Below are 26,873 nucleotides of genomic sequence, written 5' to 3'. Positions count from 1 at the left end.
CAGTGTTTTAAAAAAAACGACAATCAATCACTGATTAATCAACCAATGCCAACGGAGAAACCAATAAATGAGTGAGTGTCAATTTCGAATTTGAAATTAGCATTATAGTATAAATTTTGAAATGAAAATTGTTTCTCAAATATGGAAACAATTGAATACAGTAGTCATTGAAATTAATGTGTAACATTTTTTATTTATTAATATTTTTCAAATTCGAGTTCGGTGCTTAAATTATGGAAGGAAAATATGGAGTTTTAAATATATGGGCCTCCATACAAAATGCAAATGAAAATGAGCTTGAAATGTTTTGATCCAAATGAATAGGAGTGTGACACTTGTCATGTAAAGAGGGGGTTTGGTGAGAATCATTCTTGGAGTGTTAAATCATCTAGGTGTGGCTTACAACCTTCCTCTTTTCTAAAGTATATAGATTATGACTTATGAGTTCGAAGACCCCTTGGTCTTCCTATAATACAATTTTGGCTTACCTTAAAAAAAAAACCGTGTCGGACCAATTTGGACTCCCTTCTTACTTGTGAGGAAAAACTAAAGTCAATGACAAAAACTAAAAATCAAAATTTTGGAGGGATAGAAAACATTTTTTACAAGGATAAAATTCAAAAACAAAACATTACTGAATTTCAAAATGATGGCATTTGCTTTCTGATACTCCCACAACTTCGGCGGGAAAATCCAGACCCGATTGATGAAAAGCATTTGGCGGCCAAACCCTACCGTCCTCCTCTTCCACCTCCCCTAATCAACCACCACCATGGGGATCAACGTCCTCAACGTGGCGGAGAAGCCCTCGGTGGCGAAATCGGTGGCCACCATACTCTCACAGAACCAGGGTCTACGAGTCAGGAATGGCCATTCCCGCTACAACAAGATCTTCGAGTTCAACTACAACATCCGCGGCCAACCCTGCCACATGCTCTTCACCTCCGTCACCGGCCACCTCATGGAGCTCGAATTCGAAGAGCGTTACCGCAAATGGCACTCTTGTGACCCCGCCGATCTCTTCCAAGCCGAAGTCCGTAAAACCGTTCCCGAGGTTCACTTTCTCTTCCTCTTCCTCTCTCCTCATCCTTCTTCTTCATTCTTACAGTTACATTGTTTCTCTCGTTTTTCTGCTGTGGCCAACTTTCCATTTCCATTGTGTTGCTAACCCTAGGACAAGAAGGATATCAAGAGGACATTGGAGGAGGAAGCTAGGCGGTGTCAGTGGCTTGTTTTGTGGCTCGATTGCGATCGAGAGGGTGAGAACATTGCGTTTGAAGTGGTCGACGTATGTAGGCCGGTGAATCCTCGCCTCACGATCAAGAGGGCTCGGTTTTCTGCACTGATTGAGAGGTTCGACATTTTGTCGTCGCGCGGTTGTAGTAGTTAGATTATAGTATTTGACTGTTGTTTTTACTTCAAATGACAGGGATATCCATGAAGCTGTGCAGAATCTTGTTGAGCCGAATAAGTTTTTTGCGGATGCTGTTGATGCTAGGCAAGTGAGTCACCTTTTCCTAACTCAGAGGGAGCCGGCCGACCTTGTGTTTTTCCATGCTTCATTTTTGTTCTTCAAAGAACTAATCCAATAGTATTATTTGATATTGTCACTTTGTGGGGGTGATTGAGATATTGGTGATGATTTTAATGCAGGAAATAGATCTTCGTATAGGGGCCTCTTTCACCAGATTCCAGACCATGTTGTTGAAAGATGCTTTTGTCATTGACAATGCTGGAGATGGCAGAAATCTTGTCTTGAGTTACGGCCCTTGCCAGGTGCGCTTCTGTTGAAAATATGATTTGTATAGTGTGATTTTTGTGTTTAAGCAGGTTTTGGTTATGGTGATTTATATTTTACCTCCATTTTGACTGCAGTTCCCTACACTTGGATTTGTTGTGGAAAGATATTGGGAGATACAAGCACATGAGCCAGAAGAGTTTTGGACAATCAACTGCTCTCATAGGTCAGATGAAGGCCTTGCTAATTTCAGCTGGATGTAAGATACAAAGCTTTTGCTGCATTCACAATTTTTGCTGAGTTTTACTAAGTGCAGGTTCATGATATAATCTGAATTTATTTGGCAGGCGGGGCCATGTGTTTGATTATACTTGTGCAGTTATAATCTATGAGATGTGCATTGAGGGACAAACTGCAACTGTGAGTGTTTCTTATAGCCTGTAATTGGACATATGCCAAATTCAGAGATTTTTTTTCCTTTTCATTATACATATTAATTACCATTCAGGTCTCGAATGTTAGACACCAAGAAAAGCTGAAGTATCCTCCACATCCTCTAAATACTATTGAGCTTGAGAAACGAGCTTCACGATACTTCCGGATGAGCTCTGAACACACAATGAAGGTGAGTAAATGTTGGGAACCCATTTGTTTGCATGTTTTGTACTGATGAGTAGTGTCTATTTCAAGTCTACAGCTGCATGCCCGATAAAAACTGTGTTCTTCTAGTTCTTTTATCTTCTTCTACTTCCTTCCATAATCATATACTTTCTCTGTTTTTCTTTATTAGTAGATGAAGTAGATGATGCCAAAGAAATATATGAAATAAGAAACTTACACACTGGCACAAAAAAATTGAAATTGAGTTCCGGTCCATGTTTCTCTAAATGCAGATCATATGTGAGGGTTGTGTGTGCATGCATAATATTTGGAAGGACCGGATAGTAATATGAATTTTGTTTACTCATAATTTAGAAATTACAAGCTCTAAATAATAACCTGAATTTTATTCAGTGATAATAAAATTACAAGCTCTAAATAATAACCTGAATTTTAGAGATTCCTTTGCAAGGACCTCACATTGAGCTTGAGGGGGGAGTGATAGAGTGCTATAGTTAGTAGCTTATGTAAGAAGCTTTAGCTTCATGATATACTCTTCCTTAGTAGTATAAATACCTGTATTGCTACCTTATGCAGTTAGTGAAAACAGAATAACAAATTCAGTTACAGTTAGTTACTCTCTTTCTCTCTCTCTCTCTCTCTCTCCTCACCCTTTCTGGTTATCTTATTAGTGCTTGACGCCTTCACCAATTGTTATAACCGGTTTTCTGCTTGCATCTTTAGACATCTGAACAATGGTTTACTGTTTAAATGTATCTCTGAGCAAATGTACTTAGACAAATCTTGTTGTGTTGACAAATTCACAGATGTATGGTTTTTTTTTCCCAACTTTCTTGTTTCACATAGTTTTTTGGGTTTCATGTTTTTATGTTCTCTGTTGCTTACACTTTATTTAAATTTTTAAAGGTGGCAGAAGAACTTTACCAAACTGGTTTCATCAGTTATCCTCGTACAGAAACTGATAGCTTTTCTCCAAGGACTAATTTGCATGTGGGTAACATCTGTATTCTTTTCAAGCATGCATAATTATTACAGCTGTAACCGTCCTAGGATTTGGACTTAATAGATACAGGAAAGGGCTTGTATTGTTGCAAAGTTGCATGTGGTTGTGAACTGTGAGGCATCAACTAGTGTAAGGGAAGGATGACACACCCCTGTTTTCCTGACTGTGGAAAACATGCTGTCTAACATGGGCTGTGTCCACTCTTTCGGTGTGTCAAACTAGAATTAGAAGAAAAAGGGGTAAAGGGATTATGGCTTTGAAGAGGCAGTGTTAATGTTATGATGTAGGCGGAAGAAATGAACTATGGGAGTTTATGGCTTTGAATGTTGCTGAGAACTTATTTTAATATAATATGGGTATATAACTACTTGTACATCCATGAAGATGGATTTAGATTTAAGAGGTAAACATGATTTATCATAGGACATGGTGGCATCAATTTTTCCGCGTAGCTGAACCCACCTAGTGCTAAAGGTAGATGCACATTGTAAAGTATTGAGAGGTATGACATTGAGTAGAGATATGACAAAATAAGTCCCTATAAAGGGTAGAGCAATCCTCATCCCAGAGCTAACTATTGAGTCTATACTAGATCCGTTTATTGGGCCACCCGTGGATGTCTAATCTTGCAAACTTCATGCTCCAGATCTCGTGTGAGGGGGAGGGGGCGTGTTTAAAGGTCCACTAGAGATATATGGCCAAATAAGTCCTTATAAAGGATAGATAATCCTCTCCCCAGGGCTAGCTTTTGGAGTAGAGTTAGGCCTAACCTTAATTCTAAGAAAGCATACATGATTATTTATAATTTTTATTATGATAATGATAAAACCTATGATTTTAAGTAAGTGAAGAAGATCTTACTTTTGAAGCTTCTATACTTAATTATTGCACCTTAAATTTTTCACTTGCATTGGACAACTTGTATTGTGTTAACAATATTCTTGTTCCACGTTTAATCGTCTATTTCCCTTCTGACTGGCGTTTCATTTCTCTTTGTTTCTTCTTCCTCTTTCGATTGTAGGCAATTGTGCAAGAACAACAAGGGCATCCTGAATGGGGAATATATGCACAGCGGTTGTTGGACCCTGAGGCGGGACTTTGGAGAAACCCTAGAGGTGGCGGACATGATGACAAGGCTCATCCACCCATCCACCCCACAAAATTTTCTGCCGGGGAATCAGGATGGAGCCAAAATCACCGCGTCAGACTTGATTTCTTACCACTTATTTATTTTATTACCTTGCATTTGGCTTTGACATTCATGCTCATTATTTATTTCTAAAAATTACTACAGAAACTATATGAGCTGGTTGTTCGCCACTTCCTGGCATGTGTCTCAAAGCCTGCAGTTGGAGCTGAAACCACGGTAGAAATTGACATTGCTGGTGAACTATTTTCTGCTTGTGGCAGGGTGATTCTAGAGGTGAGATTTTTCATTCATGCTGCATATAGTATCCTAAAATAGTGCTATTCGCACTACTTACAACAGTTCTAGTTATATGTTATTTTTTTGTTTTAATTTGATCAGAAAAACTACTTGGATGTTTATCCCTTTGAAACTTGGGGTGGATCATTGATTCCAACATATACTGTTGGTCAACAGGTATGTTTTGGATTATTGCATTAGATTATATGCAAGATTCCTTTATTTTTGGTTGATTGTTTTCTTATATTTTTCTTCATATTATATCTGGCATTTGCCATTTCCATCCCAAGTTCATTGTCCGAAATGTTAAATACCTGACGGAATTCCGCACAACAAATCCCAGTATCCTTATTTTAGATAAATTATTGCACTTATATTCTTGTGTAAGCTTCACTGTTTTATGTAGTGCCTTATTAGAGGCTGAAGATTTAAAGTGAAGACAAAGTTATCCAAACATAACTGTATTTGTACTTTAAGTGTCCATTTTACCGTGCAAATACATTTGAGAAAGTGTATGTTACCCTTGTTTTCCTCTACTTTTACGACTTTACTCTTCTTTACCATCAATTTGACTCTAGGATGGCTTTTGGTCGTTAAATTTTGGAGGTGCTCAGAAGAGCTCATTTAGGAAATTAGGCTTATCTTATAGTATAAACATTTGCGCAGGTATTTACTTAATAAATTTTTTTGACTACCTATAATCTCTTTTGTGCCTTTGCCTCTATTTGTGAGACAAAGCTACTGTGAAGCCGATCCCAAAGCTGGTTAGAATGCTTGCATGCAATCATTTTATTTTTGACGAGGAATGCACTCGACAAAAGTGGATTGAAGCCATGATAGAAAATGAGCATGTTGTTGCTCCCATACTAAGTGAAAACAGAGAGGTGTTGGAATCACGATCGGCTTCGGGGAGGAACTTCGAAGGAATCACTGGATTGACAACAAAGCGATGCAATCTGGTACCATGTTCGAAGAATGAGAACAGAGAGAGAAACAGAAAGTAACTAACTCTAACAGAATGTAAATCTGTAAATTTATTTCACAAAGTGCATATTACTATAAGGTCTTATATATAGACCTGATGAGAGTGGAGTCAGTCATGTGCTGACCTCACAACAAGTCTTACTAACTAGTCTAATACATTCGGTGAGAAGTGATCACCACCACCGGAATAGGCGATGAGGGCGGCATTGGACCAGAAACGTGCGCTGGAGTTGGTGAGCTAGGATCACCGGAAGCCATTCTTGCCAGTGACTATGCTTTTGATACCAAGTTAGAATTTGGGGGGGGGGGGGGAGGGTGGTGGATGGAGGGAGGGTACATAGTACCAGTGTACCCTACTTATCTCTAACAATCCACTACATGGACAAGTTGTTATTGTTATAACCTTTTCTCAGATTTGGAGTTAGGGGGGCTGTTTTGGAACATATGCATCATTGAATCTAATTTCTTTGCATTTTTATATACTTTATTATTATTGTTATATTCCTTGGTTTTTATTTTGCACTGTATGGTAATTGCATCTGAGTCGGAAGAGTAAAACATTCATGGCAGTGCTTTTGATACTACAGTTCACTCCAACAGCATTGACCCTTGATTCAGGAGTAACCAGACCACCACCACTTCTGAGTGAAGCTGATCTGCTGAGTTGTATGGACAAGGTATAATATAAAATCTTACAGACTGAATTAATTAGTAAAGAACTTGATAATTATTTGCCTGTAAGTCAATTACGTGTTATATTAAATATTGACAATTGCTTAATTGTTTTTATTTCTTTTCCATAGGAAGGTATTGGTACAGATGCCACCATGCACGATCACATAAAGAAGCTGCTTGATCGGTTTTATGCAACTAAAGATGCTAGCACTCGATTCACACCAACTAATCTTGTAAGCTCATACTGCAAATTTTGAAAGAAAATGTTTTCTTTCTTGTCATTTATTTCCATGACGGCTGTTAAGAAAAAGTATGTAGTGGGCAGTATTTATGAGGGTCATGCAGACACTGTATTCACTTTTAAGCATTACTTTACAAATTGATCGCGAGAGCTGCATTTCTAACATTGTTTACTTGACAGTTATGAGAGCTGCTGCGCCTGCATCTGTACATTAGTTCTTACCATATAGCATATTTTACAGTTATGAGAGGTGCATTTCTAACATGAAGAAGATGAGTATGGGTGCATTTGGGTAAGCGTGTAAGTGCTTATTCATAGGCGTATTTGAGATGCTTATTGAAATAAGCTCCAAAAAGCTTATATGTAGGTATAAGCGCTTATTCATAAGCAAATATTAGAAGCTTCTTAAAAGTTAAAAGAGCTTATAGATAGGTCACAATCTTTACCAAAGACCTACTTAATTGGTATGTGTCCTACATTAGTTTTGGTTAAACTAAACATACAGTCACATGAGCAAGGGTAAATCTATCACAGGAGATCCACTTAAAAGGAATTTTTACTATAACATGGCATCAGGCCATGCGATTGCCTATCCTTATCATTTTGTTTCCTACATGGACATGATTATTGATTTTTTAGATAAGCTGTTGCTGTATCCTAGTGGTCTTCTACTTACATTCAAATTGAAGCAGATCAATATTGCAAAAAATTGAAAATTTTACCCATGTATATTTTCATCATGTTAATGCTTGAAGAATTTCTTTTCTTATTAGCATACTAATAATGTATTTGATTCAAAGATGTAGTTGCATTGGGATAAGCAGTAAGCAGTCAACAAAATAAAATGTATGATATGTCTTCGTGGCACATATTTTTATTGATCATGAGATTGATATTATTGTAGGGTGAGGCACTTGTCATGGGATACGATGACATTGAAATGGCGTAAGTAATTCCCTTTATTCTAAAAGTTTCTCTTGTCTAATGCCTAATCTTAGCATATTCATTATCTCCGTTAGTGTATGTTATGTTATAAAATTTTCATGATAAAAATATGTCGATGTGATGCAATAAATTCTTTGAAATAATATAGAAGATAAACTCTTCATAAAAATATTTATAGTTTCGGAAAAATTAACCATTCACTACTTGTGTTCAAGATGTGTCTCATATAGTGTTTCATTTGGCTAATGATATTCAAACTTGAAAGGGTGGCTATTAGTTAACCAGCACTTGACTTAAGTTATCATTTTGGGTTTTAGTCTTAATTTGGAGACCAACTTTCTAAGAATTACTTTGCTCAAATCATGCTTCATGCGTATATTTTCAATCATATTGATGAAATGAGTTGGCTTTGAATATCAGACTTTGGGAAGGACCGTGAGTGGGGTATATTTAGACAAATGGGCCCATTTTGGATGATATGTTATGCAAACAACAACAACAAAACTGTATCCTACTAAGTGAGTTGGCTATACGGATCACTTGATCCATAGGACCCGTTTTCCGTTCAACAATCTTCCTACAAAATTATTTAGCTTCCCCCCTGTCCCCTCCTTCTCTAGTTTAAATACAACTGACATTGTTAGTTTCATTAGATACTAGACATTCATACTCGTTCCTCTTTTTCAAGCCTTAGTAAAATGTCAATTTGGGCACTTCAAATTTCTCATCATGACATTCTTGGCTGGAGGGGTTGGGTTGAGATGGCAAAAAACTATATTAGCTAGCCATGCCAGCACCTTTGTGGAAATGTGGATACTGTTAGTAATCTACTTTTATTATATGACACTTTTCTTATTGAGATTCGTGATGTTAAATTAGTTTATTGTTTCCAAGAACCAAAAAAGCGCAGTGTATTGACTATCGAATAAAGTCAGGGTTTAGGGCGGGGGTTGAAAATTTAACACATGTTTAACAAAAGAAATAATAACTAACATATAGTGTTAATAATCATTTAAAGTTTAGTTGAATGAAAGATAAAATATCATATATCCTGCAACAATAATAAATGTGGCTACTCGTAATGCAAAAGAATACACTTTTAAATTTTTGCACTTATATTCTTATAGACTATGTAAACTATGGGGTTTATTATTAGTTTCTTGCATACTTTATGTTGCATGTTATAAAATGCTAATGAAAAGTTCAATGTCACATAGATGTTACTATGGATGAATGGATCACAAAATAGCATAAGGTTCTAATTGAATGCATTAGAGAGAAAGCTGAGGTAGCTTTTATTACCAACGATATGGTACAATCTCGCTTTAGTGGTTTGGGCTTGTGGATAAGAACTATAGAAGCCTCCCCAACAAGGAGAGTCGATCAGAGAAGGGTAGGTCAATAATAAAGATAAAGGGTGACCCAAAAAAACTATGTCAAACCTTAGAACGTTTTAGATTTTAATGATTTTTCATTTGACATGATTCGTAATAGGATGTTATGATATCATTTGATTCATTTAACACATTTCACCTAGTGGGAAAAGGATTTTGTTGTTCTTATTACATGTCATGATGCTTCTTTACTTAGATATTTTAATTAACAAAAGGATATCTAGTTTATGTTTGAATCCAAGATGTGATTTTCACCTTTATTCTTCCTCCTACAGCTCCAACTGTATGCACTATTCCCTATCAGCAGCCTATTTACTTACTGGCTAGGTTAAGATATGCCATTTGCATTAGAGACTGTCAACCTAACTCATATGTGGTGCATTTTTCTTATTCTATATTTTGAGGCTTCAGGTATAAACTATGGAAACCAGAACTTAGATCTGCTATGGAAAGTGACATGAAATCCGTTAGTGAAGGGACTAAAGGCAAAGATGCAGTTCTGGCAACTAGCTTGGATAAGATGAAAGCTTGTTTCTTACATGTATGCTTCTATCTGCCTTTTGTCTTGCATGTAATTTATCTGAATAAGGCTATATTGCTATGGAGATTGTGAACTTCAATGGTTGACACCCTGTACGTATATACAGGCAAGATTGAATAAAGTGAAACTTTTAGAGGCCATGTCAATATTTTTCCAAAGGTGATTATCCCTCATACTTCCAGCCTCATGGCTTCTTCACATAAAATGTTAATGAATCTTCAACTACTCTTGCAGATCAAATAGATCTGCCGGTGATGAGCTGCATGCAACTGGAGAAGTTGTTAGACGATGTGGACTCTGCCAAGAATCAGACATGGTGCTAAAGAAAAATCGAGTATGTGTTTTAGGTAGTTGTAGTTCCCTAACAAGGAATGAAGGAAATAATAGCATTTCAAATACAAGCATTTGGACATCGTTTATAGTGATTTTCTATTCTTTTCTTGCAAGTTATAGAGCGCGTGCGCTTCACTTAATATTTTAATGAAAAATCACCTTTATTCTGGATATGTCTTTGTTTTTGTAGAATATGAAAAGAGTTTGAATGTGATAATTTTGAGAAACTACTATAAAAAAGAGCTATAACTAACTAATTTTGAAAATAAAATATGCTTTTTATAATTGCAAATTGTAATTAAATAAAAATAGCCTGTATTTTACATAAAATCTCTTAATTGTTATTAAATAAAGAACTGCCTGCATTTTACATAAAATCTCTATAAAATGATTTTCTTTTTTAATCAACCTTAAAGTTATATTAAGCTTAAACAAACTATGCATAGTATTTGGAATTTAAATAAATGGCTCAGTTCTGTTCCATTAATGCTGGATCATGCAGCAGTAAATCTGTTACAATGTGAACCATGACAACAAGGAAAATAGTTAAGGAAGCTAGGTTTTTGGCAAGGCTAGTGAAGAATTCTATGGTTTAGGACATGAAAGTGAAAAAAGAGTAAAGTCAGTATGTATTGTCTGGTTGGTCTAAGTTTTAAGTATTTAACCGTATCCCCTTGGCTCACAGGTGTACTTATGCTGTTTATATTTGCTAATTTTCTGTATGGTGTGTATGAAGGGTTGGTTAATCATAGTCTTGATCCTGTCCTTTTAATTGGTGTAATTTAGATTTTTGAAAGAAATGTAGGAATTAACTTTTATCTGATTAATTTTTTATACTATCATTTACCAGGATGGCAATTTTATGGTCGGATGCTTGGGTTTCCCTCAGGTCGGTGTTCTGGTTATTTCAGTTCCCTATATATTTATTTATTATATCTCGTGAAGTTACATCTTATACTTCTTTCTTATGAAGACACATTTTCACCAAAGCGTGACATGTATCATGCCTTTCACATTAATTCAAAATCAAATTGAATGCTATTTTAAATGGTTATTGCCTTTTTCATGTATCATGTCTTTTTCTCCCTTGTCCTTTCTCTATTTCTCTACTTCATGACTGACGTCTGTGGATAAACAGTGTAGGAATGCCGTTTGGCTCCCTGGATCAGTATCAGAAGCAGCTGTGACCACCAATCCTTGCAACTTCTGCACTCCTGGTTTGTGACTCAACAACTAGTATTAAGATGCATGATTAGATTCTTACTGGAAATAATACATCCCTGGCTTGCATGCTAAGAATGGCTTTGGCCTTCTTCTTTCTATTTTTAATAAAAAAAGCCTTGAATTAAATGATTGTGGGCCCTATGCAGTTTTACATGCTCATCTCCACCCTACCAGATTTTTTAGATATTTACTGTCTGTTTGCTTTGGTTTTTCTGATACAGAATTAGTATTCCTTTTGAAATCATTTATGCATCATGAGGGATATTGAAATTTATTTTTTCAAAGCTTGAATATTGGAAATATTCTTATTCTTATACTCTTGAGTTTTTTCCCTATATTTTTATTAATGATCGTGTTCGATTAGGGTACAGTGCTCATTTATTTGTCACTGGAATGAGATGAAGTATTTGTAGAAATGTGTTAGGTTATGTAAATACTTAGGTTCATCATATATTATAAATCTACTAACTAGGAAAATTGATATCATGTTGTAAATAGTCTATTCTTGGGTAGAATATATTTTTCGTCATGTGCATAGTGTAATTATGCGTATAGATTTTTTTTTCTGATTATCTTTTATTAGAATTCATGTATATTAGTCTATGAATATTAAAGCTTGTAATTTGTATATTTATCAGTGAATAAAATTTTGATCACTCAGTTTTTGAGTTGGCATCAGTCTATCCTATTGGACTTGATATTCCGCCTTCATTGCAAACCCCTAGCTGCCTTCTGTTGGACTATACAGGCTAGTGTACATCTGTTTGTATAAGATCACTATCCTATCCTCGCTTAGCTTCAGTCAGATAGTACATGTTCAAAGCTTTTAGTGGTAGTTAGAGTTCTAGTGGCAGTTAATATTACAGCTCTCACCGCTGTAATCCCTTCCTACGTATTCTTGTATCTATAACACAATTCATTCATCAATTAATATCAGAACTACTCGTATCCTTCTCATTCTTTAATATGGCATGAAGAGCCTCTTTCTAATTGGACCCTAGTCTCACCGGAATCTAGAAAATGATGTTGTTGAAAAGAAACAGAGACATATAGTTAAACTTGGTTTAACTTTGTTAGCACATGCATCTCTCCCATATAAGTTTGGCGGTCATGCCTTCTTAACGCCAATATTTCTCTTTAATAGTTACCCACCAGTGCTCGTAACTTTATTGTTCCCTATGTTAAGTTGTTCAATCAATTACCTAACTATCAATTTGTTTGTGTTGTTTTTTTGGCAAACTTGGACTCTCATCACCATTGGATTTTCCAACAACCTTCCCATCGAAGACTCATCTCCTTCTTTACTATATCGCTAAGCCGCCAACTTTTGTTCTAGATGCAGTCTGCCCCAAGTTTTTGTCCCTAATGTAGCTGACCCTTGAACTTTGTCCCAGATGTAGTCAAGCCCTAGCTTTTTAGACTTGATACAATCTAGCCCCAACCTTTTTAGACCTGGTGCAATCGCCCTCTACCAATCTGTGTCCCAAGTGCCCCAAATAGATTTTTGCAATGTTGTTTGGGCCCAGTGTTGTCAAATAGTGGATATCGCGACACTATAGAGCTATAGCATAGCTCTCTGAAGGCTCTCCGAGTCTCTGCTATTTTCCGCCTTGAGGGCTTGACATAGCAGATTTTTGGCTCTTCGCTGTTTTTCACGATCCGCGATTAACAACATTGTTTGGGCCTACTGGTCTCCAATTCGGGATTATATTGGTTTCAATGTTAATGGTGGACCAAAAACCCTCCATATTTGACGAATAATGATGGTGGATTGTGGCGGATATTGTCCATGGCGGAGAGCCAAAAACCTGGCATGAGATTCCACCATGGCCGATATTTGATAACACTGATTGGTTTGTAGAAAGTTTTCTCCTTTTAAAGGTTTTATTTCTATCAAACTTAAAGCTTATAAGCTTTAGCTTGAGGGAGTGTTGGAATATGTGAAAAACATCCCATCATATCATAATGGGATCTTAGAGTAGGTTAGAGTATCTTAGTTTTCTCTTACCTTATTTCCTTATTTAATGTGGATCCAGAGTTGAGTATTAGTGTAGAATGGCTAGTGCTTTATTTTTTGCAACACACCCAGTCTAACAACACATCAATAAAATGAAAATTATTCATAGTAAAGCTTGGATTTGGATAGCCAGTATGTGCTGGATATTAGGAATTCAGGATACTATGATCAATATCTCAAGGTATATTAAAGGGCTCTGAGAAAAGGTCTCATATTAACTAAAATAAAAGGTATATTGAGATCTCACATTGACTTGAGATATGGCCAAAGTAAAGCTTGGCTTTGGCAATCCCCACCTTGCGAGCTTGCTTTCGGGATTGAGTTAGGCTTAACCTAAATTCAAGACGTTATCAGAGCCTATCCTCCTAGATCAAAATTTTGGACCATCTACTGCTGTCCAAAAGTCAAATGGCATGTGGATTTCCCAATACAATCTATCTGGTCTTGCGGCTCTACGTATGCAATCAACCTGGCCTCGCGGATTTCATGTGCGATAAAATAAATGAGATCTATAATCTCCACGCTCCAATGTCTAGTCCTGGGCATGATGGGAGGGTGTATTGAGAACCCATGTTGACAAAAGATATGGGCAAAGTATAGCTTATAAATGCTTTGGCAATCCTCATCTTACGAGCTAGCTTTTAGGATTGAGGCGTAACCCAAATTCAAGAAGACAAGACTAATGTGGTTGTGGGGTCTAGTGCAGTAGTGCTAAAGCTAAACACAAACCTATGATAGCTATCACTTGTGATCTCATTTGGCTAAAAAGCAACTTTTGAAGAAGCATCAATATGGGACACTTTATGATAACCAAGGTGCCTGCATATCACCTATAGCTTTATTTTCCATGAGAGAACCAAACACGTTGAGGTCAATTTTACTTTTTGTTTTACAAACTCTTTGGGAGGTCCTTGAATATTATGATAAGCTTGGTGCTATGTAGTGTTAGATACATGTATTGCTATCGAAATGTCTGGGTTCAGTTTATTATGCAAATAATTTTGTATTCATTACATTTATTGTATAAATATCGAGCCCATGATGATCTAGTTGAATTGAAACACAGTTTTATATATATGTCTCTCTCTCTCTCTCACACACACGCGCATATGACAGTATTATTTAATATATCCTTGTTTAGTGATCTTGGTTCAGTGTCTTGTTTTTAACATTGTTTTCGTCTTTGATTGTATAAAATATCACAGGTCCTGTTTACCGGATTCAGTTGAAGTTTCGGCAGCTGGAAATACCACCAAACTACAATATCAACCATTTGGGTAGGCATACCTCCTATTTATGATGGATTTTCTTGATAGTCTTAGTTTGTGAGATTAATTTCCATTCCCTTTTCCTTAAATATATAAGCTTAAGGTTTCCTAAAAAATATATAAGCTTAAAGGAATATTATTTTCTGATTGATGATATGATTGATGTGTGTTAGAAATCCTTAGTTAGAACCACACAACACCACAAAACCTTAGGCTTAAGGCAATGGGTGTGTGTGTTCTTTATTATATATGCACTTGTGCACTTGCTAATCTTGGCAATGTGGGACTTCTTTGAGTTACCACTTCATTATCTCTATTACTCCCCCTCAATTGGGACTCCATTTTTTTTTTTTTTTTTTGTTGCCTGTGCCTTGCACTCCAGCGGGAACATCAGTGGTCGTCGGACTTGTGCTCCTTCGTCTGAGTCTGCCTTTCGACTTTCTTTGTCTGGGCTAGTACTCTAGTGGGAGCATCGGAGTTCCTTGGACTTGTGCTCCTTCGTCTGAGTCTGAGGCCTTGGCTTGCGCAAATGGGACTGCCATTTTTGCTTTTTTTTTTTCTCGGATTTTTACTTTTTTTTTCGTTTTTTTTTTTTTTTTTTTTTGGGAAGCGGAAGTCATGGCTTGGATCAGACCAGCTCTGATACCATGTTAGAAATCCTTAGTTAGAACCACACAACACCACAAAACCTTAGGCTTAAGGCAATGGGTGTGTGTGTTCTTTATTATATATGCACTTGTGCACTTGCTAATCTTGGCAATGTGGGACTTCTTTGAGTTACCACTTCATTATCTCTATTAATGTGTGTTTTACGCTTGCGTGACATAGAAGTACAATATATAGATAAGTGTCCTAGTTCTAGTTCTATCTCAATAATGTTTCCTAGTGTATCCCTAACATTATCCACTAAGTTAATCAGTTATGGTACATGATAATATGATAATACCTACCATAATTAATCGTATCATAACAAAACACATCTCATATCTAATCTTGTTATATCATAATAACAAAATATATCCATTGTAACTCTGCTGAATCTGCTAGGTCAAATTTTCACCTAATTTAACTTTTTAATGTATGCTAAAAGAACAATTTGAATGATGAGTGTGTGTGTGTGTGTGTGTGTCTGAAGGATTTTTTTTTTTAATTATTGGTTCTTTCATGAACTGATGAATATATGATGACTACTAGAACCCTTTTGAATTGAAACACTCATGTTATATAAATGCTTGTGTTATGATAGGTTGCATTGGTGGCTGTGATGAGATTCTCAGACAGTTGACTGAAATATGTGGCACTGGCCCTCGCATGCCAGGTTTGTATGAAAGGCTAAGTTGTTACTGGAAAGACTTTACTATAGCTGGGTTTTACCTTTGTTTCATATGAAATACTGTTTCTGTAAATACTGCAGTTAAGTAGTATTAGTCTATTAGAGTATGTTGATAGCAGTTTAGTTTTCTGTTAATAAACTGTACATTATGTACTGTACAGTTCTGATCTATACACAGTTACTGCCACCTTTAAGTGTCAATAGGAATCCGATTCCGTTAGGCTGTTAATCAGTTTTATATACGTGTAAATTCTGTTCACAAGTCAAATTGAGTGATAACAGAAAATAGTTAGATTCTGGAACAAGCTTTGAGCTTTCTCTGTGTTTACCAATGTTAGGAAACTATTTCCTAACAATGGAACTGTAAGTAAATTGCAAATCAATGGACTGAATGTGATTGTTTATTAACAGTGAAATGGTTAAACACAGAGAAGGAATGGTTTCCTCAATCTGACAAGAGCTAGGCTCCTAATAGGAAGCTCATTGCTTCCTATCCATCGAATGAAATACAATGATTCAGAATCCCCCTCTACCTCTCTCTAAACCTTCTTATACAGTTATGGCTACAATCACTACCTCTCTCCTTTCTGTTAGAATCTAGCACAATCTGTTGCCAGGTGGCTTGGTGACTCCTTTCTTCCTTCTAGAATAAACTAACCAAGTCTTAGGCCCACCTTTATCTTGCACCAAAGGCCCCGCTGCATTCAGGGGTCTAACAATACCTCCTTCTGCAGAGCCAACCTTGTCCTCAAGGTTGAAGGAGGGAAATTGACTTTGAATTGTAACCCTGTCTTCCCAAGTGGCCTCATCAATGGACTTCCCCTGCCACTGAACCAACACCTGAGGTACATCACTCCCTTGAATATGCAGCACGCGTTGAGCAAGTATATCCATTGGCTGCACGACAGGCAGTTCATCGCCATCCAACTGGTCTGGCAAATCAGGCTCTACATCATATTGGCCTACTGCCTTCTTTAGCAATGCGACGTGAAACACAGGATGGACCCGCGAGCCCTCCGGCAGCCGCAGTCTATATGCCACCGCGCCAATCCTTTCAATGATGGGGTAAGGGCCATAGTAGCGGGGTGCAAGCTTTGCGTGAACCCTGTTAGCAACTGAAAGTTGACGATGTGCACGCAACTTGACAAAAACCCACTCTCCGACTGAAAAAGATTGGTCCCTGCGTTTGACATTTGCCTGCGCCTTCATGCGCTCCTGAGCTTGGCATAGATGGTGCTTCAATTGACGAAGAGCTTCGTCCCGATCGAACAACTCGCGTTGCACCGCGTCCACTCTGGTTTCGCCGACAGCCCAACGCGTAAGCACTGGTGGCTTCCGTCCATACACAGCCTCAAAGGGAGTCACTTGCGTTGCCGAATGATACGAAGTATTGTACCAATACTCTGCCCATGGAAGCCAAGTGGCCCAGGTCTTAGGCTGATCAGCGGAGAAACATCGGAGATATGTTTCCAAACATCGATTCACAATCTCGGTCTGCCCATCCGTTTCGGGGTGATACGCAGAGCTAAGCTTCAATTGAGTCCCTTGCAATCTAAACATCTCTTTCCAAAAGTGACTCACAAACAAGGGATCACGGTCACTGATAATCGAAGATGGGATGCCATGTAAACGCACAATCTCCTTGACGAAAAGTTCTGCCATACTCTTTGCAGTATAAGGATGCTTGATTGGGATGAAGTGGGAATACTTTGTGAGGCGGTCCACAACTACGAAAATGGCTTCAAAACCCTTTGAACGAGGCAACCCTGTGATGAAGTCAAGGGATATGTCTTCCCATACTTGATTGGGTATAGGAAGCGGTTGGAGAAGCCCTGCAGGAGACGCAGCAAGATATTTGTGCCGCTGACAAGTATCGCAGCTTCTGACAAACTCTTGGATAGAGTTCTTCATGCCCAGCCAGTACAGGTTCGCTGCCAAGCGTCTATAAGTACGCAAAAATCCTGAATGACCTCCCTGAGGTGTAGTGTGATATTCTTTGATCATATCAGGGATGAATTTAGAAGTTGAAGATAAAACCAATCGATTGTGATAAAACAAGGTTCCCTGAGTGAGCTTGTAACCTGGATGAGCTTGTGGTTCTTTCTCCAACTTCTGAATGATTGTCCTCAATCGCTCATCATTGTCTACTTCAGCTTGAACCTCCTTAAGGTCACCCCAAACTGGAAAAGAAATCAAAGCACATAATTCCCCTGTTTCTGTCATACGCGATAAAGCATCAGCACCCCTGTTTGTCTTTCCTGGTTTATATTCAATGTCAAAATTATAACCCAAGAGTTTTGCAGCCCAATTTTGTTGATCCCCGGTAACAAGCTTTTGATGCAAAAACTCCTTCAAGCTCTTCTGATCAGTGGACACCACAAATTTCCTCCCCAACAAGTATGGACGCCAGTGCTGAATTGCGAGAGCAACCGCCATCAATTCCTTCTCATAAGCAGACTTGGCTAAATTTCGAGGGCCTAGAGCTTTACTAAAGTAAGCAATGGGATGATGTCCTTGAAGCAGAATTGCTCCAAGTCCTACCCCTGAGGCGTCACACTCCAACCGAAACTCTTGAGAAAAATCAGGCAACACAAGTACAGGAGCAGTTACCAGTTTATTTTTCAGTTCTTCAAAGGCACACTGAGCTGCCTCACCCCACTGAAACGCGTCCTTTTTGGTTAAATCCGTAAGAGGCCGTGCCACTTTCCCATAATCCTTGATAAACTTCCGGTAGTAACCTGTTAAGCCCAAGAATCCCCTAACTCCCTTTACATTTTTGGGAACAGGCCAAGCTTTCACACTTGCTACCTTGTTTGGATCAACGGCTACACCATTTTCAGAGATCAAATGACCTAGGTATTCCACTGTTTGCGTAGCAAAATGACACTTCTTGCGATTTGCAGTCAAGCTATGATCCTGTAGGCGCTGCAGAACCTCTCCCAACTGATTCAAGTGTGCTTCCCATGACTGATTGTACACCAGGATGTCGTCGAAGAACACTAAAACACCTTTGCGCAGCATTGGGCGAAAAACCTCATTCATCAAACTCTGAAAGGTTGATGGGGCATTCATGAGGCCAAATGGCATTACCAAGTATTCATAATGACCATCGTGTGTGCGAAACGCGGTTTTGTGCACATCTGATTCTTGAACTCTGACTTGGTGATAACCCGACTTCAAATCAAGCTTGGAAAAGTAGCGCGAACCATGGAGCTCATCAAGCAATTCCTCAATCACGGGTATGGGAAATTTATCGGGAACAGTAACACGGTTCAAAGCTCGATAATCCACACATAGCCTCCAAGTTTGATCCTTCTTTCTGACAAGGATCACTGGGCTGGAATATGCGCTCGTGCTTGGCCTTATGATTCCAGATGCCAACATTTCGCGCACCTGCTTCTCAATTTCAGCCTTCTGATGGTGTGGATATCTATACGGTCTAACATTGACAGGTCCCTGACCCTCTTGAACTGTAATACGATGCTCTCTCCCTCGCCCCGGTGGCAACCCAGTTTTGTCCCTAAAGACCTCATCAAAGCGTACCAACAGTGCCTGCAATTGCTTCTGTTGCGCCGGATTGAGACTTCCCTTGGCAGCTGGAGAGGTTGGCTCTGAGTGCGATTGCCACACTCCCTGCTCCTTAGCCTGCCCAGTGGTTAAAAGGCTTTGTAGTGAACCAAGATCTTCTCTTCCTGAATGAACTCCTTGCAGGTTGACCCACCGCTGACCACTCCAAAAACTCATCGCCAACGTCTTCCAGTTGACTATCGTGTCTCCCAGCGTCCGAAGCCACTCGATGCCCAACACGATGTCAGGTCCACCAAGCTCAAACAATTGCGGAGAACACTCAAGCTCATACCCTTGCATCGCAATCTTCAGCCCTGTACAGCGTCCTTGCGCTTGGGACCGAAACCCATCTCCCATTTTTACTGACATACGAGGCGTATCCGTAATCTTCCATCCCATCTTGCGTACCAGGGTGCTATCCACAAAATTGTGAGTAGCCCCGCTATCGATCAGAATCTGAACTGGTACTCCCTCGATGGAACCCAAAAGCTTCATGGTTTGCGGAACTTCTTCTGATGCTCTTCCCATGCTCCCCAAGCTCATTAAGCTCAATTCCGCCTCAGACTCGTCTGCTTCCTCGTTGATCTCCATCGCCAGGATGTTACCGTCGCCGGCGTCCTCCTCGTCATCCTCCATTATCAACACGCGAAGATGTTTGTCGGGGCATTGGTGATTTGGGTGGTAAGATCCGCCACATTTGAAACAAAGGCCTTTTTGCCTTCTCTCCAACAATTGTGGGTATGTCAAATGGTTGAACCCGCGATCGCGAGGCCCAACCCTTCTCTCTCCTCCATTTTTTGTTTGCTCAGTTTTTGTGTTGTTGTGGTTGTTACTTCCCGAGCCCACTTCCTTTGCCCCCTTAACCCACACCCAATCCGCTCCACCCGACTTTCCTGACCCGCTTCCTCCAGAACGGTACCCCGAGTTGCCAAAACGGTTGCTCCGAGATTGGCCCGATCCAGCATCGCTTCTCACCTCCTTCTCCACCGCTCTTGACACAACCAGCAAACGTGCCCGATTCATCCCTCCCATGGCCGCTAAGCTGCGCACTTTGCCCCGATTATCTTCTTTTAACCCATGTAGAAAATAACCCTGATACTGCTTCTCGGGCAACTTTGGGATCTGGGCAATGAGATATTCAAAATCTGAGATGTACTCGTCCACCGTGCCGCACTGGCGGAGCTCAGATAATTGTTCGTAAACGTCTCCATCTCCGTTTCCACCATATCGCTCCAACAGTGCGTCCCGTAAACGTTCCCATGTCAGTACCTCCTCGGATTCGAGAAGAGAGTTGAAGAAATGAATAGTCCCTCCTTCCATACTGAGCTGGGCCAAGCTCACCTTGACTTCCGGTGATGTTCCCTGTACTCGGAAGTACACCTCGGCGCGAGAAATCCAACCGGCGGGGTCCTTGCCGTCAAAAACCGGTAGCTCCACCTTCTTCACCGCTTGTCTAAATTCTGTGAGGGCATCGCCGTGCAGCTGATACGTGCCCCCTCCTCCCAGATCTGGCGTTGAACCCAGGGTTTGATTCCCAGATTCGACGTTCCCCGGCGAAGCATTGATGTTGTTCCCTTCCGTTGCAATGGTTTTTCCCATCGCCTTGTCAACCATCGTGACTAACATCGAAGGGAGGTCCTTCATCGCAGTGGTAACGGCTGCCAATGACGTGCGTATCGCCGCCAGCTCGTTCTCCATCGCATCGATCTTCGATTCCATCTGGATTACTGCCGCCTTCGTCTTCTTCGGTGGCATTCACCGTCTCCGATCAAGAATATCCGGCAGGTCGGACCAAATTGTTAGGAAACTATTTCCTAACAATGGAACTGTAAGTAAATTGCAAATCATTGGACTGAATGTGATTGTTTATTAACAGTGAAATGGTTAAACACAGAGAAGGAATGGTTTCCTCAATCTGACAAGAGCTAGGCTCCTAATAGGAAGCTCATTGCTTCCTATCCATCGAATGAAATACAATGATTCAGAATCCCCCTCTACCTCTCTCTAAACCTTCTTATACAGTTATGGCTACAATCACTACCTCTCTCCTTTCTGTTAGAATCTAGCACAATCAGTTGCCAGGTGGCTTGGTGACTCCTTTCTTCCTTCTAGAATAAACTAACCAAGTCTTAGGCCCACCTTTATCTTGCACCAAAGGCCCCGCTGCATTCAGGGGTCTAACAACCAACTTCATTTTCTCACTATGTATCAGTTTCCGAAGTGTCTTGATAACTAATAAATCAAATAACTTTGAAGTGTTTAATACCTAATAAAAACTCCTTAGATAACCTGTGTGTATATGACAGCTTTAGTCCAAATTCTGACTAATTTGAATGATGACATTCAAGCATTTTTGGGAGATATTAACATTTGCTAATGAATATTTTTATTGCGTTTAAGCAAGTTTATATGCTTCGCCTTTTTATTTTCCTTTCTTTTGATCTACAGCATAAAATAAGTCTAAAACAATTGTGGTCACGAGTCATTGACAAGACAGAATTCATGTTTTAACCTGTTAGTAGCTATTCCAATTTCCAATTTTCATCATGAATAATTATTGGAATCCTCTGATTATAACCATGTTTTCCAGCAAGAGCTCGGGGACCCACTGCATCAACCAGCAGCAACGTCAACCATAATAACCCAAGGCAAACAGTTTGTATGAACTGTCAAGAAACAGGGCATGCTTCTAATGATTGTCCTTCATTGACTTTACGCTCCAGGAATGCCCAACATCCTAGAATGAACCAACAAAGTGGTAAGGTCTCTGCAACTTCAAAAATGCCATAACAGTGCAGGTAGTCTAGCAAAATAAGAAACGTGTTTGTCAGATATTTTAGTGTGGCCATAGGGATATGAGCAAGCTGGTGATAGTCAACAATGGTAGATGAAGATCCTGATTCTGGTTTTTATGATTGGAAAACACTGATTTTGGATTTGGGGGATGGATTACTATGCAGGGGAAACTTCTGTTTCATGCAGTTCGTGTGGAACACCATGTGCTTTGCGTACTGCAAATACAGCAAATAATAGGGGAAGGAAGTTCTACTCATGTCCATCACAGGAGTGCAACTTTTTTGTGTATGTGAACTCCTTATCTTTGCCAAATTGCTGTTACTAATTACCTATCTCATGGTTGACTCTTAATAATTGTATAGGCCAGAATGGTTAACCTGCCAACTTCTTTCCCCTTGGTTGATTTTCATCCACAAATAGCACGAGCGAACATTAATGAAATTGATTTAATTCTAACCACCATTATGTAATCTGGGAATCTAATTTTTGTAGAGACATTAACCCTGGTTTCAATTATGTGATTGTGATGAATGATGTCTGGAGCAGCTTATAGAGAAACTATACATATTGCATGGCTTTGGGATGATGGCTGTTTATTTATGTAAATCTTATCACCTCTATTACAGATGGGAGGATAGCCTCAACAACGGAACTGGAGGAAGAAGTTTTTCACGTTCAAATAATATTCCACCTTCCAACTCTAACCGAAATAGCGGCCGTGGATCTCGTGGCAGAGGTAGACAGAATGCGTCCAACTCTTCTAATGGGACTTTTGTGTCAGCCACCGGGGATCCTGTTTCTGGTAGAAGGTGCTTTGTGTGTGGTGATCCATCTCACTTTGCTAATGTCTGCCCCAATCGTGGAGCCTGATGTCTCCTCAGTGATTCCTATCAGCTGTATAGAAGAAAACTAGGTTGGGCATTCCAAACCTTTCTATTTTTAGTGTTTTTTAAGCATTGACAAAGTATTTACGTCAATTTTTTTTGCATTACAAAAAGTTGGTACTGTTTTTATATGCCAATGCTAACTGTCGATTTTATTTATTTCTTTTATTCACTCATCATTTATCTTTTTTTTTTGAATGGCCTCATCATTTATCTTTTTTTTTTTTGAAACTCTCATCATTTATCTTTTTTTTTTGGTTTTCTCTCATCATTTATCTTTGGCATAAAGAAACTTGTAGCATTTGCATATTCAAAACTAATTCATTGAAGAGTCATTTTCAACTTGAATTTTGTTTTTTGGATAGGGAAAAGGGCTGCGCCTACCGTGTGTCAGTTTCAAACTGACACACGGTGCTTCAGTTTTACTATTTGAGGGATAAGACAAAAATAACCTTTCTTGCTCAAATTTTTCCATCTTTCTCCTTCCACCGTCACCAACACACTGTTATTGTTGTTCCTCCCTTTCCACCCCAGCTCCTCCGCCGCCGCAACCTCCACCCGCCAGTGCTGCCACCCTCCTCCGCCTTCACCACTCAAGATCGCACACCCATGATACCCAGATCCAGAACCAGTAGCGGCGGAACCGGAGAGGATGGTGGCGTCGAGACAATTTCTTCATCTCCGATCTGCAAAACCTGAGCCACCGCCAACATCTCCGATCTGTTTGAGGTCGAAATGAAAGGGTCCAAAATCATATCCGACCCTTGCTCTCTTCTTTCTTCAAAACCCTTCTCTGGTTTTCTCTCTTTGGAGCAGCATGCATATAAGATTTATCTGATTGTTTCATCATTCTTGCTTATGTTGGGTTTTTATTAGGTGGCGGTGGTGGAGATGGTCCTTTCAGCGGCGGTGGCGGTTTCGGTGGGAGAGGCGGTGGTTGGAATTTCAACAGATTTGGGGGTGTTGGAATTTCAATATATATTGCGTTCAAGAGGATTGTTCAGATTGTTACTGATGGATCAATTGCACCCCTATTTAGCTAAATTGCTCTATCATGCTGGAATTGATGTCATTTTGGTTGCAATTTTGGAACTTGGAAATACCCATTACGATTACAGAGATTTCTATTCCCTTTTGGTATGAGCAAAGTAGATTTGGAATTGTTGATTTTAATTTTTAGCTGCAACATGATGAATCCCAAATTCAAAATTTCCAGATCTTGCATCAAAATATATTCAACATGAAGAGCCGTGGGAAAGAGAAGAAAGGGTAGCAGTGGAGGAAGAAGAAGTGGTGGGTCGCATGAATGGTGGTGGCCGGAGTTAACATGTCACAGGAAATAATAATGTGGGTGAATAGAAAGAAGTAGGGGTGTTTTAGTAAATTAATATATATTTAACAAATAAATTCTTTTAATGTTAATTAATCTTGGCCATTGAATTAAAAAAATATTATATCCATTGGTGAAAAATGAAACTGCAGCACCGTGTGTCAGTTTGAAACTGACACACGGTAGACGAAACCAGGGAAAAGATATCATTTTAAATTCCATTACTTGCATTTATGCCCTTGAAGCCAGTAGATAGGGTTTTTAATGTAACAACCTGAGACTTTTCTATTCATGTCAATATGTTTTCATTGGACGGTCATCTAAAATATGGTTATGAGCCCTTGTGGAAGCCGGTTAAATAGGATAATGTCTCTTCCTCAAGGGTGGGTTTGGAATTTGGATGAACGATTTTTAAAAGAAAGAGAAGGATGAGATTAAGTTTCTATTTCAAGAAAAAAACTTCTAATTTATCAACTTTTTAAAATATAAAAGTAAACTGAAAGATTAGGCTTATCTACCGTGGATCAAGAAAAATATGGCTTTTAAGTTAGAAGAACTTCTTTGTAAATTAGTTTTAGTACATAAAGACCATATTGTAACTAATGTACACCAAATGTTAGTTGCAAAAACTTAGTTCATGAGTGGACCAGTATCCTTTTTCTTCAAAAACATATCTATTGCTCACATAAAAGAGAGTCTGTAGTGTCTGCTCCTCATGTATTTATTTAGGTCAAAGATGAGAACCACAGATGCATTGCATGCAACACCAAACATAGTTCTGTTCTATTTGCATTAAACCAGTGTGTATTTTGTAATATTTAGGTTCAATCATTTTCAAACTCTGGAAATTTAGTCACGCTGTCCTTCTATCAAGCACATGGTGGGTATGCAGTCACAAAACAATCCATTTGCTAGATCTACAGGAACATGTGCGAGGAATTGTTTGACTGCACGCAAGGAGGGAAGAATCAATTCATACTCTGTAACGAGACCCTGAATTTTTTTCTCAATATTCTTCTCGATATTATGTTATTGAGGAATTCTTGCATGTGCATGATGGTAGCACTATGTGAGATGGAACTTGAGCTGTTAGACTAAGCTGATTGTACTTTATTATGGTGAGATTAGAGCCATTGAATCATTATTCCTGTTAGAAAACATTTCAACTTGTTCGTGTTTACTGATCTAATCATTTGTTGCATTTTTTAAAATATTGTGCATGTGGGTTGAACTGTTGATTTTTTTTTTTGCATATATCGTCTTTTTTGGGCCACAATCATTTTTTTCAAACAAAAAAGTAATTCTCACCCCGGGTGCACAATGAATTTGAACGGAAAAATAATAGGGCTAGAAGGTTAATCTCTTGTTTAATCATAAGCCTTTTATAAGGGAATGTTAAGGCAGAACATTCTGAAGTCTTTATAACGACTAAACCTGTAGTCGGTTTGTGACTTACTAAAGCAATTTGATATTTATATATAACGATGCTGTGTTTCTCATGTTTTTTTTAATAGTAAATGTTAGTTGTTAGTAAATTAGTGTAAATTATCTCTCGTTAGGGTTCGAATCCTAACTCTTCATCTATAATTATCCTTGGCTCAACCATGTGAGCTACCCATCCCCCACTGTGTTTCTCGTGTAATAGCAAGGGTAATACGGTTTCCTAGAGTATTAAGTGACTAATCTCTTGGAGTATTGGTAGGCACTCAAGTGAGAACCTCTCTTAAATGTGTTTGTACTGTTGAAGTACCCTTGTACTTCATTTCAGTCTAATTCATTATAAAAAATAATAAAATAGGTTCAGAAATTAAACTCAATACCACATATTTAAGAGGCTTGAGTCCATTCCATTCTGGATCAACACATTGTTGTTAAGAATAATTGACCGTTCAACTTTTTCAGCATAACAGTACACGTTTGTATGCTTTCTGCAAGGACTATATTTAAAAAAACAAAAAACTTGTGTTTAATACTTCATCCGTTTCTAAATAACTGACACTATTTCTATCTGAATTTTATTTCTAATTATCTGTCACTTTACAAAGTTCAAGAGAGCATTAATTATACTTTACCAATTGTACCCTTCATTTATTGGTGGTAGGAAAATTATAAAAGTAGAATTAATAAGAGAGATAATGGGTATAATAGGAAGTTAGATTGTAAATTTAATAAAACAAGAACATTAATTGTTATTTGTTAATACTTGTGCAACAATCTTAAAATGTCAGTTAAATAGGAACGGAGAGAGTACTTTTAAAACAATATTATGCATATAAACCTGTCATTAATGCAACAAGTGGACACCTTGGGTTTTATTTATGCACTGGAAGATCCACTGATGACGAAATTAACATATTAATCATGTCCAAAGCTGGCAATAATTTTTCACCAACTCAAAGGGTCGTATAGATTAAAGTAGCTTATTCTATAGCCTGAAAAGTAATGCCTTTTGGCTTCGTTGAGTGCAATTTCGACCATTCCAAAGGGTAGTGGGTAGCATCATTTTCCAACACGAAGAGAGGGGAAAAAGATCTTTCTCATATGTTGTTTTTA

The 26,873-nt window shown here is 38.6% G+C and overlaps 1 protein-coding gene across 5 annotated transcripts; it reads left to right on the top strand.

The window, feature by feature from the left end:
* Nucleotides 1-627: 627 nt before the first annotated feature.
* On the top strand, nucleotides 628-25,514 carry LOC130713443 (DNA topoisomerase 3-alpha). 5 transcript variants are annotated; one of them, XR_009010920.1, is made up of 26 exons: nucleotides 629-1,054; nucleotides 1,175-1,353; nucleotides 1,430-1,502; nucleotides 1,654-1,776; nucleotides 1,876-1,997; nucleotides 2,086-2,158; nucleotides 2,247-2,363; nucleotides 3,266-3,349; nucleotides 4,384-4,563; nucleotides 4,657-4,785; nucleotides 4,891-4,965; nucleotides 6,360-6,449; nucleotides 6,576-6,680; nucleotides 7,593-7,633; nucleotides 9,439-9,568; nucleotides 9,675-9,727; nucleotides 9,803-9,902; nucleotides 10,752-10,790; nucleotides 11,040-11,118; nucleotides 14,348-14,419; nucleotides 15,657-15,728; nucleotides 21,901-22,068; nucleotides 22,271-22,391; nucleotides 22,733-23,019; nucleotides 23,525-23,719; nucleotides 23,867-24,163. XR_009010920.1 is itself a non-coding variant. In XM_057563218.1 (25 exons), exons 1-24 carry the CDS (start codon nucleotides 773-775, stop codon nucleotides 22,974-22,976), a joined length of 2,751 nt encoding a protein of 916 aa, XP_057419201.1. In that variant the 5' UTR covers nucleotides 629-772; the 3' UTR covers nucleotides 22,977-23,019; nucleotides 25,143-25,514. The 5 variants fall into 5 exon arrangements, 4 of the variants coding, with proteins under 4 accessions (XP_057419211.1, XP_057419201.1, XP_057419194.1 ...); XM_057563218.1 differs by lacking the exons at nucleotides 23,525-23,719; nucleotides 23,867-24,163 and adding an exon at nucleotides 25,143-25,514; XM_057563211.1 differs by lacking the exon at nucleotides 23,525-23,719.
* Nucleotides 25,515-26,873: the final 1,359 nt, after the last annotated feature.

This window comes from Lotus japonicus, chromosome 1, assembly GCF_012489685.1.
Source record: "Lotus japonicus ecotype B-129 chromosome 1, LjGifu_v1.2".
In the NCBI taxonomy this organism is placed as follows: Eukaryota; Viridiplantae; Streptophyta; class Magnoliopsida; order Fabales; family Fabaceae; genus Lotus; species Lotus japonicus.
Note: the sequence above shows the minus strand (reverse complement) of the source record. Positions and strands in the feature narration are given on the sequence as shown.